The 16,364-nt window shown below is 44.3% G+C and overlaps 1 protein-coding gene across 6 annotated transcripts in view; it reads left to right on the top strand.

The window, feature by feature from the left end:
* Positions 1–16,364, top strand: part of TLN2 (talin 2) — a 176,186-nt gene that overhangs the window by 140,539 nt on the left and 19,283 nt on the right. For all 6 annotated transcript variants that reach the window (XM_080980649.1, XM_080980653.1, XM_080980648.1 and 3 more), the window contains exons 39-48: positions 347–448; positions 1,733–1,903; positions 5,708–5,854; positions 6,477–6,578; positions 6,767–6,886; positions 8,337–8,483; positions 8,895–9,061; positions 13,334–13,517; positions 14,484–14,609; positions 14,998–15,114. In XM_080980649.1, coding sequence (XP_080836775.1) covers positions 347–448; positions 1,733–1,903; positions 5,708–5,854; positions 6,477–6,578; positions 6,767–6,886; positions 8,337–8,483; positions 8,895–9,061; positions 13,334–13,517; positions 14,484–14,609; positions 14,998–15,114 — 1,383 coding nt within the window. The remainder of the gene's footprint in view (positions 1–346; positions 449–1,732; positions 1,904–5,707; positions 5,855–6,476; positions 6,579–6,766; positions 6,887–8,336; positions 8,484–8,894; positions 9,062–13,333; positions 13,518–14,483; positions 14,610–14,997; positions 15,115–16,364) is intronic.

Raw genomic sequence — 16,364 nt, 5'->3', positions numbered from 1 at the left:
TCACAAAATCAAAATCATGCTAATACATCAGATAATTTAAGTTTAGTAGGGAGCTCCAAGGGTCATCTAGTCCAACCCCCTGCAATGTAAGAATCACAGCTAAGAATCCCTGACAGATGGCTGTCCAACCTTTGTTTAAAAACTACCAGGGAAGGATAGCCCACCACATCAATAAATATTTATGTATAAAACAATACAGTTCCCCCTCACCCCACAGAGAGAGCAAATGTGCTTTTCAAAATAGTGCCTCTGTGTGTCTTCCATGTCACCAAGCACCTCTGCATTGTCATTGCATTTCTGTCTGTGGTCCGTGTTATCCGACATGTCCATTTTGTTTGTTTCTCAGGCCTTGCAGGAGCAGCTGACGTCGGTCGTCCAGGAAATTGGGCATCTGATTGACCCCATTGCTACAGCCGCTCGAGGCGAAGCCGCTCAGCTGGGCCACAAGGTAGGAAGCCACAAAATGGCCACTCTGGGGAAAAGGGATGTTGTTGGTCTGAGGCAGATTCGTGAAAAGAACGCTGACTTGAGGAGGCAGCCATGTGGGATCCGCTGAGGAGGACTTGGGAGGCATCTCTGGGATCCACTGAGGGCAGCAGAGGGCCTGTGAGGCACAATTAACTAGGCAGCCATTTTGGAGTTCTGCTGACTGCAGAAAACTAAGTACTTTAGAGCAATTAATTCTATTCATTATTTGGTCATTTGCTTCTGTATTTTTATTATTTTATGATCCTGTGCCAAAGCCAAAGGTGGGAAAAATGTAATTTTATGAAAATGATACACAGGTGGTATCTAACTCCAGGTAGACTAGTGTTTCCCAGTTATCAGTGCTTATACTACATTTTTTTAGATTTGCCTTGGGAGCGTCTTTAAATCTCTTTTGTTGTCCATCGGTATTTCGTTTTCCATCCTTAAGTTGGGAATAGAGTAGCTGCTTTGGAAGGCGATAATCAGGCATCTGAACAACATGACCAGTGCAGTGAAGTTGATGTTGAAGAAGCATTGCTTCGACACTGGTGATCTTTGTTTCATCCAGTACACTGACATTAGCTCGCCTGTCTTCTCAAGTGATGTGTAAAAATTTCCGGAGACACCGTTGATGGAATCTTTCAAGGAGTTGGAGATGGCGTTTATAAGTGATCCATATTTCATAAGCGTACAGTACAGTTGGTAGTACAATAGCTTTATAAACAAGCATTTTGGTTTCCCTGCGAATGCCCCGGTCCTCAAACACTCTGCACTTCAGTTGGGAGAAAGCTGCACACAGAGCTCAGGGGATGCTGGATTTTGGCATCAATCTCGGCCCTAGTGGAAAGATAACTGCCCAGGTAGGAAAAGTGATCGACACTTTCCAGTGTTACACCATTAAGTTGGATTTGTGGCACTGCGGAGGGGTTGTTTTGTGCTTATTAGTGCAGCTTGTTGGTGCTCTTGAAGTACATAATGTCTGAGGCCTTCTGGGAAAACAAAATGGCAGCTGCCCAAATCATAAACAGCAGCACTCTAACCACCCTGAGGACACGGCTCATTGGGCAGCACAGAAATGCTTAAAGAAGCAAATGAAATATATGAATCTGGAAAAACAAGATGAATTACATTTAAATGGATGACAAATGGTAAACAGATGCATGGTGGGTTGTTGTTTTTTTAATGAATGCATGATGAAAAAAATGAGGTATTTGCGCAGCCACATTGAATGAATTCCGTTGCCTTCTTTCCTTTCCTCCCTTAGGTGACGCAGGTAGCCAGCTACTTTGAACCGCTGGTTCTTGCTGCTGTCGGTGTGGTATCCAAGTTGATGAACCACCAGCAACAAATGACCTTATTGGACCAGACCAAGACTCTGGCGGAATCTGCCCTCCAGATGCTCTACGCAGCCAAAGAAGGGGGAGGAAACCCCAAGGTAGGCCACCCTCAGGATGACTACTTGAATGTTGATATTTAGAGGTGACGTCCTAAGAGAGGGTCCTGCATGTTCCCTGTCGCACTGTTCATCAAGCCACAAAAGCATTCCCTTTTTCTCTTAGGGATAGCGAATGTGTTACCTTCCAATTGTTGTAGGACTCCAACTCCCATCAGCCCCAGCCAGGATGGCCAGGGATCAGGCATATGATAGAAGGGGAAGGTCCATAGCTCAGTGATGGCGCACATATTTACACGTAGATGGTCCCAGGTGGAATCCCTGCTACCTCCAATAGGTCTGTGAAAGACTTAGAGAGCCACTGCCAGTCATTATAGCCATTGCTGAGCTAGATGGACTCTGTATAAGGCAGCTCCGTGTCTTATTATGTTGGAAGGGAAGCACATTGACTACTCCTGTAGACTAATTTGGCACCGGTAAATTATGTGGTGGTGGTGATCTGATTTGATGGATCACGGCAACTGATGGTCATACAAGTTTCCCAAATCCAATTGAGTAAGTAAACAGTCAGCTTTGCGGCAGAATTTTAACCTGTCTCTCCAGTCTAAAGAGTCATCATTTTATCAGATTTGGATGGTGGATTTTAAGGGTTTTAAGCTTGCATACCTTTGTTTTAAAAAAGAGAAACTTGTGAGTATAAGCAGAGAAGAGTTCTGCCTGAACTAGGCAACATGGATAAGACTCTTGCACCACATTTCAAGCCTGTTTGTCTGAGGCCATGTCATGGGATCAGTGGCAAAGCTGCCACATTCCAGCATTCAGAAGGAACCACCAGACAGCTCAGGATTGCCCTCCTTTCCTTTCCGCAAGGCACTCAATAATTATTGCCTAGGAGGGCTTCCAGTTTCCTGGGCTGTTAAGCTGTGGCATGTTCAGCATAACAGTTAATCCTTCCCTCTGAATTCCTACACAAATGTCTATGAGAGTAAAAATAGACTGGTTTCAGCTTTTCCAGTCAATTAATTTTGAACTCCTTGCCCCATAAGCATCTTCCTGTTCAGCTCCCCTCAAAAGCTCTGCCATCTCTCCCTGCTGATGCTGGAAAAGGAGAGCCAAGGTTGGAACCACAGTGTGTTTAAAATTGTCCCAATAGCAACATAGGAAGCCACCTTTATGGAGCATTTGTCCCTCTACCTCAGTATTGTCCTCTCTGATAGTCAACAGCTTCCCAAAGTTTCTGGCAGAGAAGAGTCTATTCCTTTGCGTCTTAGTTGGAGACTTTGCCAGGAACTGAATCTGGGACCTTCTGCCGTCGCGAGAACCAGAAGCTTCAACATTGCAAAGGCCCTGCTACTGAGCTATGGCCCTTCCGGTTGATTTTAATTGGTGGGAAGATTTTAATTACACAAAAATGTTGTCCTGTTAATCACACTGATTTTTTTTTTAATAAATTTTTATTAATTTTCCAATACAATTGTACATTTTTATCCAAATTTTAACAAATTATCTCTTTTGGGACTTCCTTCAGCTTCTCTGACAATCATCCGTATTTGTCTCTTCAGTACGCATTCCCTTCATTTGTATTGCCATTTGTCTTCCCTCCCCCTTCTATTTCTTTTTGACAATACATCTCAACTTTTACAGTGCCTCTTGAAACCCCACTAGCGTTGTTTGTACATCACATACATTTTTCAGATAATCTACAAACTTTCCCCAGTCTTCGATGAACTTTTGGTCTCGCACATATCTGATCTTCCCAGTTAATTTATCCAATTCCGCATAGTCTGTCAGTTTCATTCTCCATTCTCCTATCGTCGGTATTTCCTCTTGTTTCCATTTCTGGGCCAGTAAAATTCTTGCTGCCATAACTGCATATTGGAAAAGTTTACAATCCTTTCTTCTTATTTCCTTTCCTGTAATCCCTAAAAGAAAGGCTTCTGGTTTCTTTACAAAAGTATATTTTAACATCTTTTTCAATTCATTATAAATCATTTCCCAGAAACCTTTCACTTTCTTACATTCCCACCACATATGATAAAATGTTCCTTCTTTTTCTTTACATTTCCAACACTTATTACACATCTTATACATCTTTGCTAGTTTTACCGGTGTAATGTACCATCTATAAAACATTTTCATAACATTTTCCTTCAACGCCGTACATGCAGTAAATTTTAGATTTTCTTTCTACAATTTTTCCCAGTCATCAAATTGAATGTTATACCCAAAATCTTTAGCCCATTGTATCATTACCGATTTAACCTCTTCATCTTTCGTATTCCATTCCAACAATATTTTATACATTTTTGACAAAAAATTTCATTCATTATTTATTATATCTGTTTGAAACTTTGAATCTTTTTCTCCATAACCACTTTCTTTTAAATCTTTTTTAAACATTTCATTAACCTGGAAATAGTGCAACCAATCGTATACATATTCTTTAACTTGTTCAGATGGTTTTAACTTCCATTTTCCCCCTTCTTTGATTACCATTTCACCATACGTAATCCAATTACCTCTCATATTTATTTTCTTTACACTCATAACTTCCAACGGAGATAGCCAGTGTGGAACTCTTGGTTCCAATAGATTTTTATACCTGTCCCATATTTCTATTAACGAATTCCTGAAGATGTGGTTCCCAAAACCTTTATGAATTTTCTTCTTGTCACACCATAAATATGCGTGCCGTTAATCACACTGATTAAGCCACTGAAGCTTGCAGGCCCATTGGCGCTGCTGTTTTTCTTAAAGGATAAGTTCTGTAGTTTGCATCTAAGCATGAATTTTCCTGAGGAGGTAGAATGAATTGTGCCATTCCAGACCATGAAATGGCAGGATCCCATTTTTGAAAGCTAGCCTATACAACAAACTCCCAGAAATGGAAAGCTAGCATGTCAGGGAGACAGGTTCCAGGCTAGCCCTTGTTCTTACTGAGCTAGTTTTCTGTTTTCAGGGGGGCAGTCAGGGATTTCAGCACTTTTACCACCTCCTTCTCCTGCCTGTGTAGACCAGCCATTCATGTTTCCCTCAAATATTTTTACTTTGTCAGAAGATGCTTTCAGAGAAGGAGAGGTGATTTGCATGTCTGGGGGTCTAAAAAATACAGTCCTTGTGAGCAATCAAGCATGAATGGTGATGGATGATGAGAGACTTGGGAGATATTCTTTAATGGCCCTTAGACAAACGTGTGTAATTAAAAAATCCTGCCTTCAGTAATCACCCCTGTCTGACAATCGTCTCCCGCAATGAGATCATGAAGCAAACACTGTAATTGCCTTAATGTGTCAGTAGGAAGTCTAGTCTTAAAGTCTCAAATCAGGGGAGTGGAGACTGGAAGGGGAATAGAACCTTTTTTAAAAGAATTGCTTTTTACTTTTAAAACTAGGCTCCTTTCTCTTTAACACACCAAGGCTCACATCCCTTCAGTCATTCAACACCAGCCCTACTATTGAGCAGGCCTCCTCAGGAGGCAAATGTTGAGGGGCACAGAGGCCACATTCACACCATACATTTAAAGCATGATGATACCACTTTAAACAGCCATGGCTTACGCCCAAAGAAATCAGAAAGCTGTAGTTTGTTGAGGCTGCTGAGAGTTGTTTGATGACCCCCTATTCCCCCTCACAGAACTAGAGTTCCCAGAGTGGTTTAAGTGTCAGTCCCTCTTTTCAGGTAGGAAAGTGACTTAGATATATATAAAAGATTTTTTTTTAAGTCTCCATGCCGGCCATCACACAAAAGTTGTGTTTTTCAACAGAAGGGACACTGGGATGTGTTTCAGTTGCGTCAAAGAAAGAGGGAGATGCAGTGTTTCCTGTTTTCTCCATCAACTTATTTCAGGCTTCACACACTCATGATGCCATCACGGAAGCTGCCCAGCTGATGAAGGAAGCAGTGGATGATATCATGGTTACCTTGAATGAAGCTGCCAGCGAAGTAGGGATGGTGGGCAACATGGTGGACTCCATAGCTGAAGCCATGAGCAAGGTCTGTACAAGTCACCTGGGATCCCTTCTCATTGCTGTTTCCCAAGGCCCCTGGAATATGTGATTATCCCAAAGCACCCAGGAAGACTCAAATTGAGGTTGCAGCTATCAAAAACTTGTTGTTGATTATATCAATACAGTGGTACCTCGGGTTAAGTACTTAATTCGTTCCGGAGGTCCGTACTTAACCTGAAATTGTTCTTAACCTGAAGCACCACTTTAGCTAATGGGACCTCCCGCTGCTGCCACGCCGCTGGAGCACGATTTCTGTTCTCATCCTGAAGCAAAGTTCTTAACCTGAAGCACTATTTCTAGGTTAGCAGAGTCTGTAACCTGAAGTGTATGTAACCTGAAGCGTATGTAACCTGAGGTACCACTGTAATTGCCTTCCTTGGTAGCCGTATAATTGTCTGTGATTCAAGGACTTGGGGGGAGAGAGGAGATACATGCAGACTCCCACCCCTCAGTCCCAGGCACTAATGATACCATTCATATTTTGTGTAATTTAGGCCAGTCAGTGTGGGTTTTCTGGTTACAGTAGACCTTTTCCACTTATGGGAACAGGGTCTAGATTTCCTGCCATTTTGATCACCTTTCTTCTTCATCTTCAACCCCCATTGCAGCTGGACGAGGGCACACCACCAGAACCCAATGGAACTTATGTTGACTATCAGACCACCGTAGTCAAATACTCCAAAGCCATTGCAGTGACAGCCCAAGAAATGGTAAGATCTGTTGATGGCAGCAAAATGCACTGAGGTGCACCTTAAGTGATGACCAATGGAAGCCTTTGGGAACCCAAGAAGATCCAGCTGCTGGATCAGACCAAAGGATAATCTAGTGCAGTATCCTGTTTCTCACAATGTAGCGCAAGTGAGGCATGTTCACCTCTTCTTTCTTCACATTCCTTCAGATGACGAAGGCGGTTACTAATCCAGAGGAGCTGGGAGGACTCGCTTCACAAATGACCACAGACTACGGTCACTTGGCGTTCCAGGGACGGATGGCAGCTGCTACAGCAGAACTGGAGGAGGTCTTGAGCCCTTAGTCTTGTTTGGGGTTAATAAACATGCAGTGATGGAACCAACTTTGGCGGGGAGGGCCCAGGCAACATCAGAGTTCTCCTTCCACCACCCCCCTTTCTGTTCTTAAATTGCTGCCCCAAAGAAACTAGTGGGCCTCCCATATTGGAACCTTGCTGCTTGTGCAGAAAAATCCTCTGCCTCTTGATTATCTCTGTTGTCATCACAGGGGTACTGATTTAGTGTCACTAATTTGCACAAAGTTGGGGTTTTGCCTGCTGTCTTCAGCAAGCCAATAAAAAGGCAGAATATAAATTTAAGCAATGGTTGAATTTATTTATTATCTGTTCATTTATTGTTGTTTTTTGTCACATGTACATGCCTCCTTTTTCTCCAAGGAGCTCAAGGTGGCATGCATGGTTCTCTTCATTTAATCTCCACAACAACCTTGTGAGGTAGGTTAGGCTGAGAAGCGGTGGCTTGCCCAAGGCCACCCAGTGACATTTATGGCTAAAGGCTTCCTCAACCTCAGCCCTCCAGTTGTTTTGAAGCTACAATTCCTATCATCCCTGACCACTGGTCCTGCTAGCTAGGGATCATGGGAATTGCAGGCCAAAAACATCTGGAGGGCCGAGGTTGAGGAAGCCTGCTCTAACCACTGCACCGCACTGGCTTTCCGGGTAGGAAAAGGAGAATGGCCTGTAAGCAAACCAAATTGTGCTAATTTTAATCAAAGTGCAGTACCGCGTGTCCTGCTAACAAGCAGTAGCTAGAGGGAGTCAGTAGAAAGGGTGGGAGGGCCCTCTGAACCTGCCCTCCATCCTGTAATTCAAGTACTTGGTATAAGTAGCAGTAATAGCAATTCTGCAAGCAGGAACCTTCAGAGTCTCTCAGACCTGTGGAAAGACACACTTTTTGGTGCACCTGCAGTTAACCAATTGAAAGTAAGAGACCCATGAAGACCAGCAGCTTTGATTTTGACTGCTATCAATTCATCATGGCATCCCTATACCTTCTTTTAGCCATTCCTCATCTGGCAGGATATTATTATTATTATTAACCTCAGCGTAGAACTGTGCAACTGCTAAAGAGATGGGGCCACTCCTGCTAGGTACTGAACGCCTGGAAAAATAATTGAGTGTTCAGCTGTCTCCTAAATCAATTAAAAGTGGGAGACAATTGGATCTGCACTGGGAGGGAGTTCTATAAAAAGGGTGCTGCCAGTGAGAAGGCCCTGTTACACTGAGAAGGCCCTGTCCCTCAAATAATATTCATCAGATTTGTCATCCGGGCATCTTATAAACCTGTCCAGGAACAGTTCCATAATAGGGAAATGCATCAAAGTGGTGCCAAGGTTTGCCTAACACTACTGCCTTTACCTCCTTTACAAATAACTTGCAACACTTTCTTTTCCTTTTCCTCCACTCTGTTCCTCTCCACACCAACCACTTGGCTATCCAGATAGGCTTCCAGATCAGAACGCGGGTTCAGGAACTTGGCCACAGCTGCATCTTCCTGGTCCAGAAGGCTGGTGCTCTACAGATATGTCCCACAGATAGCTACACCAAGAGGGAGCTGATAGAGTGTGCTCGGGCGGTCAGTGAGAAGGTGGGTGCCCTCAACGCCAGTGGTGTGAGCTTAGACACCTCCTGGTCCCCAGTGCATCACTGAGAATAATGTCCACTTCTAAGACAGGGTTGTAGCAATTCTGGATCAGAAACAGGGTTCAGGGTATCAAGACCCCCTTTTTATAGTGGGTGCTTGGAAGCATCCTCAAATACTTGGAAGGCATCCATAGAGACTTCTAAAAGGGAACCTCCTCAATATTAAGGGCAGGTTGAAATCTCTTGCTATCGTGACATCCTGCTGGGTTACACCATAGTGTTGTTTATTTATTGTTGTTATGGGTTGTGTCCAGCTATGTCCTAGTGAAAGTGAAGTGAACGGACCTAGGTTAATTGTGTTCATTAATTTCACTGGGTCTGCTCTGAGTAGGATTTTGCTTGTTCCTCTTGACAGGTGTCCTTAGTTCTGTCAGCCCTGCAGGCAGGCAACAAAGGCACCCAGGCGTGCATCACGGCTGCTAGCGCCGTCTCAGGCATCATCGCTGACCTGGACACCACCATCATGTTTGCCACGGCCGGAACGCTGAATGCTGAGAACAACGAATCATTTGCAGACCACAGGTCAGTGTGGCCACAGGATTTCAGATCAGGGGCATGCCCAAAGGGGGCAAGGCTGTCAGAGGCAAAACTGAACCATAGGCTGCAGGAACCCTGGAAGAGTCTTCAGGGTGGATGTAAGGTGCTCTGACATGAAATTAAAAATTGAGTTCAAAAGGAATCCCATCTAGACCAAAATGATGCAGTCAGTGAATGGTAGAAGAACTCAAAGCTTCCTGGTCAGAGTGAGGCCTCTCCACTCTTAACAAAAAGATGCAGTCAGTGAATGGTAGACGAACTCAAAGCTTCCTGGTCAGAGTGAGGCCTGTCCACTCTTAACCTCAGCTCAGTCACCCTCTCCATGCATTAGCTCTCAGTTCAGCTGCCCCACTCCCACCCCCACAGCAGATCTGTACTCTGCCCTGGGACACCGCAACCTGCCACAAATGCATAAATGGAAGTGCAAACGAACCTTGTTCTGAGTAGACCAATATGTTACCATGGATTTTTGTACATATCAGGGTGGCCAGCCTTTGATTCTTGAGAAGTTGGATTCCCAATTCCCATCTGCACCAGCCAGCATGGTCAGTAGCTCAAGGATGGCTCTGTGTGCATTGTTTAGGCCTATCCCATTTATCAAATAAGTTGTACAGGTTTTTATTCAGAAGCCTTCCAAACCTGTCTAACCTAAAACTAAAGTGGAACAGATGAAACATCTGCATTTGCCAGGAGAAAGGAAGTCTCTCCCAGAGCTCTTATAAACCATTGTCTGTTTCAAGCTCCAAACAGCAGTTCCTTGATGAAAAAGTGCCTCTGGTTTTCAAATTGCTTTCCATTACTTTTACTCCAAAAATAATAATAAATCCATAGTGATTCTGAAAGACACAAAACCGTACTGTGTCTGGGATGAAAAAGTCTCTTTGGGAAGGAGCCCAATAAGCAAATGGCTTGAAAAAGCTATTAGAAAAGGCAGTTCTAAAATATTCTCTCTATTTATTTCCCTTCAATGCATAATTCCACTTTAATGAAAGCTTTCTACAGAAAGCCCTGAAGGACATTTGGGGTATTCTGAAACTTCCTCAGCTTTTTGGATCATTCTGAAATTGTACTTTTCAATGCAAAAAGACTCAATAAAGCTTTGTTGCTGTTTTTGAAAAACATGTTCCAAGCCATTGGTTTCAGAATAATAAACTGATTCTGTTCCAGGCACAAAACAAGATCAGGCTAGCAGCAGCATTGTTTTTTGGATAGGATAAATATGGGCTAGAGAAAACTGACGCTAGAGGTATATTTAACCAGTAAAGCGAGGAAGATGTTTTAATCTCCTTTTGCCTAAGTTAGGGTGTGTCCCCCCCATACACATATTTTATCAGTTTTTATACTACTTGAACAGCTGGTGCCTTGGCTGTAAATTACCACCTGATCCATGAAATGAGCCCAGTATTCTGTTGCTCTTACGTTGGGGGTGTATGGTCCAAGTGCAGAATACAGTCATACCTCGTGTTGCGTTAGGTTCATGTTGCGTCTTTACAGCTTGTGAACGCGGCAAACCCGGCAGTGTATACTTCTGGGTTTTGCTGCGCATGTGTGCGCAGAAGCAGTGCTCTAGTTACGGACTTTTCAGGGTGCAAACGGCAGTAATAGCATTTTCAAAATGTCAGGAACCTTGGTTTTGACGTTTGAAACATGCCTCTAGCCCTTGTTGTCATGCTGAAATCCCTTAAAATAGTTTGGTTAGTTTCTTCTCATTTTTATCCTACAGAACATTATAATTCCAGAGAACTGCTTTTAGAATTATTCTCTTAGCAGTTCTGTATCTATTTGGGGGAGAATAGTATTTATATGTCCCTGGCGTCACTACATTTTGCTTCTTGGCTCCCTATATGCAAAATTGCTCACAGAATTTGCACAACTCAATAAACCAGTAAAGCAGTGGTGTTCAGAGCTCGTATCATAACAGGGACAGTGTCTTCTTGTTCACAGAACTTAGATGTGTCCTGCTAGTTGGAGTATCTGGTCCATTGGCTAGGACCCTGTTTTTGCCCTGCACAGCAGTGTCCTGCCTCCCTGCCTGTCTTCCAGGAATGTTTGGTGGTGGGTTTTCTACTTTGGCCATGCTCAGGCACCCATGGATCCTCAGCAAATGGCCAGCCCTTTCTCTTGGAATCCGTGAGGGGTGGTCATGCTCTCACTGCTGTCAAAATGCTTCCTGCCCACCTCTGCAACTTCAAAGTTCAGGTGAAATCTCTCCCACTCTTCTCAATCACCAGACGGTGGCAGCACACTCACAGCAATGAGCTGAGAAATGGCGGGGCCTGGTGGTTTTTAATGTTGTGTTACCAATTCGGCCCATTTCCATATCAGAAAGCAGGCCAGAACTCCCTTGTTTGAAAGTTACAGCATTTCACTCAAGAACCAGTTTATTGTTATGTGGACCGTGAGTTTGTCAGAGACATAAGACTTAGCTTCCTGAGAATCTCAGCACCTTGCTTATTTTAAGAGCATGCTATTAGTGCTTGCAGTTGCAAATATGTGTTTTGAAGTTTGTGAGCAAAGTCTTGGGGGCTGCTATGCATCCTTCCACTGGGTGTAATGGACACAGTGGCATATGAAAAAGTTTTTGTTATTGGCAGCCTACAAATGAAGTTAATATGCTAAGGACACAGTAGAGTCTAGTGAATATTGCAGCAGGTGGGACTTTATCATTTTACGTGTAAAACAACACAATCTATTGGCTGATGATCAATTGGCTAAGGAGTAAAAAAATAGTCAAACACCAGTAACCCATCTGGCAAACTTAAGGTGCTGCTAGGCAGCATTTTATTTTCTTTAAAATATTTTAGTGCTGCCTTTCAGAGCAAATGGCCTCCTTCCCAAGGGATTTTTTGCACAAAATATGACATAAGGTATAGACATTTCAATCACATCCTAAGACTTGGCTGGCCAGGAGCATCCTCTGAGGTAATGGAACACTCCTACTAGTCAGTGCAGAAGGCCACACATTTCACCCCTTCACCCTCCAGCCCTTTTGCTCCTCGAAAACCTGCTCCAGAGGGTTGGAGAGCCCTCCAGAGCAGCATGAGATGGGCCACAGGGGGAAACGGCAGAAACTTCCCCTGGATCCCAGTTCCTTTATAACATCTGGCTCCATTGTTTTGTTTCCTTACAAAACATATGGTATGTATCGAATGACCATCCACACAGTCCACTGAAAGCCTTCTTATGCCATTTTAACAGCTGTGGCTTCCCAGAAAGAATCCTGGGAACTGTAGTTTGGTAAGATTGCTGAGATTCGTTAGGAGACCAAGACCCCTAAGAGACAACGGTTCCCAGGAACTTGAGGGGGAGCCATGACTGTTAAAGTAGTATAAGAGGGCTTTAAATGGATGGTGCAGATGTGAAGCAATACAGATATTTCCTTGGTCCATGTAATGGGTTTAGGGGTTGCTCGTGCGTAAGTTGCCGCCACTCTTGGCTAGGTTGCCTGGTTAACCCTTTCTGACTGAACAGCCTCCAGCATCGTGACTGTCTCAGTCGCTGGCAGAATCCGTCAGTGGGCGCTTCTTGAACCTTTTCCAGCATAAAAGTTGTTTGACGCCAAGTCTCCTCCTACTCTCCCTGCATGGAAGTCTTCTGCGCAGGGAGGGTGTGGGCAGCGGAGTACCCGCACTCTCCCCGCTGGTCTCCGGCGAGGAGTCTGGGAGCCTCCTCTCCGATTCCCCCATCTGCCCCCCTTCCCCACTGGTGTTACGCTGATTTCCTTCCCCAGCAGATGGGCTCCCTCTCTCCCTACTGGGACCCTCTCCGGCATCCCTCTGGAGCCTTCCCTCTGCTTCTAGCTCCAATGGCAGTTCCCTGACAGTCCATGTCAGAGTGTCTCATACCAGATTATTTAGTCAACAAAGAAGAATGGTGGGGCACACCTCCAGATGTTGTTGGGACTCTGCTCCTGTCAACACCTGCATGCCCAAAAGGTCGGGGAGGATGATGGGAGCTGTAGTTCAGCAGCAGCTGGTGAGCCAAGGGTTCTCCACACTTTTTACATACAGCACATTACAGGTTTGGCACAGCCAAAGCTTTTCCCACATTCCATGCACTTAAATGGTCTCCTCCCAAAGGAGAAGTCATTGCAACTTCTGTACAAAGCTCAGAAAGCAAATCCATCTGCTCAAACTTAACATTGCAACTTTTTGCTTGGAAGGGTTATCTTAAAAGCTCTTGCAGGTCCTCTGCAACAGTGCAGATGAGTACCAATTGAGTCTTCTCCTACCCCACCTCCCTCTTGTCTTTTTCCAGGGAAAATATTCTGAAGACAGCAAAAGCTCTGGTTGAAGACACAAAGCTGTTGGTATCTGGGGCTGCCTCAAGCCAGGAGAAGCTTGCTCAAGCAGCACAGTCATCCGCAAGCACCATCACTCAACTGGCCGAGGTTGTGAAACTGGGAGCAGCCAGCCTGGGATCAGGTGACCCAGAAACACAGGTGAGAGGGTCCAGCGCTGGCAGTTTTCAGCTTCCTGAGATGCTCTGTTTTTGATTCAAGGTGTTTGTGTGTGTGTTACCTTCGACCTGGATAGTGGAGGAGAGAGCTGTTGATGGCTCCTAGCCATGATGGCCATGCTTTGCCTCCATAGTTGGAGACGGTAATGCTTCTCAATACCAGTTTCTGGCTCTTGTGCTTGAATCCTCTTGTGTGTTTCCCACAGGCATCTTCTTGGCCACTGGGAGAACAGGGTGCTGGACTAGATGGGCCACTGGCCTGATCCAGCAGGCTGTTCTTTTGTTCTTATGACAAGGGAACCTTTTTTCTTTAGTATGAGGGCCAAGTATCCTCTTGAGGGGCCACATGCCAGTAGCAGGCAGGGCCAAAGGTGTAAATGGATGAAGCAACAGATGTAGACATCAGTCCAGCCACATAAATGTCAGATGTGACACACACACATACACACTTCCATCATCAGTCCAGGCAAGCAAGAGGCTTTATGGTACTTCAAAGACAAATTTCATCCCATCAGAAGTGAGGAAAGTGTGAATTAGGGCCAGTGGGAGACATGGCCTGGGAAGAGACCTGAGGCTTAGTGTGAGTAGAACCCCTTTCTATGAATTCAAAGCCACTGTCATATATTGGGACACACCCACCCCAATTCCTACATATACAGATGATTACCTGGTACCTCCAGCCGTAATGGATCTGGCATTAAAACATTTGTTGAGCAGGAAAGCAACATCTTAAGGAGCCTGAAACCATTTTATAGCTAGTGTAGATATGAAGTCACCAGCAATTCAGACAGAAGCCAAGGCTTGAGAAGCTTGTGTGAATACAACAGAAGTACCACTTCCAGGTTCATTTGTGTGCATCTTGAGATGTACACCCCACTAACATTTCATCTCTTCTGAAGCTTGCTAAGTGCCACAATATCTCAACGTTCTTTTCTTCCCATCCTTCCAGGTTGTGCTGATCAATGCTATTAAGGATGTGGCAAAGGCCTTGTCTGACCTCATAGGCGCAACTAAAGGAGCCGCCAGCAAGCCTGCAGATGACCCATCCATGTACCAGCTCAAGGGAGCAGCAAAGGTAAGAAATGTGTTGGCTTTCCATTTGCAAATTCCACACCTGGCCATCTGAGCTCGGTAGGGACCTCACCTGTTCTCCAAGAATTCTCAAAGGTTGTAGACAAAGGCTCTGAAATTAAATCCACACACTCAGTAGGGAGTCACCTATCATCATCACCACCATGTCTCTTCCTCCTCTGGGGAGTGGCAGGAATCATTCTATGGACTGTTCCTTTCAAAGGCTGCTTGGAATGTTCTGGGGTCTGCGCTTGCTTCTCCTGAGTTTTCCCCACTTGTCTATTGAAGCTTAGTTTGATACTGTTGGGATAATTTACAAAGGCAGGATGGCTGCTTGAGCATTCTGTGATGAGAGCTGGCAGTTGAGCAGTTTCCTTCTCCTGACTTTCGAGGTAATGGTAACAAACGTCACATCACTACTGAAGACTGTGAAAGCCGTAGAAGATGAAGCTACGCGAGGGACAAGAGCGCTTGAGGCTACGATTGAGTACATCAAGCAAGAACTCACGGTAAAGGCTTTGTATAATGATGCTTGCGAAATCTCTAGAAGTAGCAAGCAAACTCTAGGTCCCCGATCCAATGCATTAAAAATAAATAAACTGGGGGTTGCTGCATCTATTTTTCAGGCCAGCTCCTATTCTGTCCTCATACAGCGCAGTTCAGCTTGTGTACAATTTGCAGTGCAATGCTCTGCATGTCTACATTATAAAAATATGTGCACCCCACCACCAGATTTAGTTCCAGGCAATTTACAAAATTAACATATCAATAACCATTTTTTCAGTAATAAAAACAACAAGCAAATTAAAGCAGTGTTCAGCGCAATGTTAAAATGTTTAAACTACAATCCTAGAACAGTTAATTGGAAGTAAGTCTCATTTAATTCATTGATACTTAACTTCTGAGCAGACATGCATAGGATTATGCTGTAAAATAGTTATGTCTGCATGTTTTTTGCTGTACTTAATTGCTGTTTTATTGTAACTAAATTTGTTTGTATGGCCATTCTCAATTCTAATTGAAAAGGCACCTACTCAGCAAAGGCTGCTTCAGAGGCTGTGATTTTATTTTTATTTTTAAATGAAGTCTGTGAGCAAGTCAACTCTAGCCAGCATTGTCAGTGATCAGGGATTATGAGAGCTGTAGTCCCTCAGCATCTGGAGTGCCACAGATTTCCCATTCCTGATATAAATCATTATGCAAAATTGTTGGGGCGGAGGGAGGCATTAGCATTTCATTAAAGAAATACTGTAAATCTGGTTGCTACAGTGTGCAGACTGGCTTCCTTCTCTCCATAGAACTGGAACCATCATCCTGTGGGTGGCAAGTAGACATAGTAGGCTGTCATTGGTCCATGTCTAATATTACTCTGATTTAGGAGTGGCTTTCTTCAGCCGTTGTACATGAGATTCCCATCTTGGTACCTTATATGCTATCATGTCAGGGTGTAAGTCAGGTATACTGCTGAATGGATGTAGTGCAGGCCCTCTAACATTGGAGGAAGAGAAGACCCGCTTCTGGGAACCAGATTTAAGTGGGAGCAAAGAGAAGGGTGAAATAGACTGGTAATGAAGGAAGTGGCTGGTCCCTGTGTCCAAGTGGAGGCATGTGTGGTTCTGTCCAAAGAATATCAGGAACACAAACCTCTTCACTGGGAGATGATTTTGTTTGAGGTGGGGGGGGGGACCAGCTGTTTTCCACTGAAATGCCTTGCTTTTTGACATTTTGGAGGCTGTTTCCACGCCAGAGTTTAACCCTT

Source organism: Podarcis pityusensis (assembly GCF_964106645.2).
Source record: "Podarcis pityusensis genome assembly, chromosome: 14".
Taxonomy (NCBI): Eukaryota; Metazoa; Chordata; class Lepidosauria; order Squamata; family Lacertidae; genus Podarcis; species Podarcis pityusensis.
The sequence above is the reverse complement of the archived record's forward strand: the minus strand, read 5'-3'. Positions and strand labels throughout refer to the sequence as shown.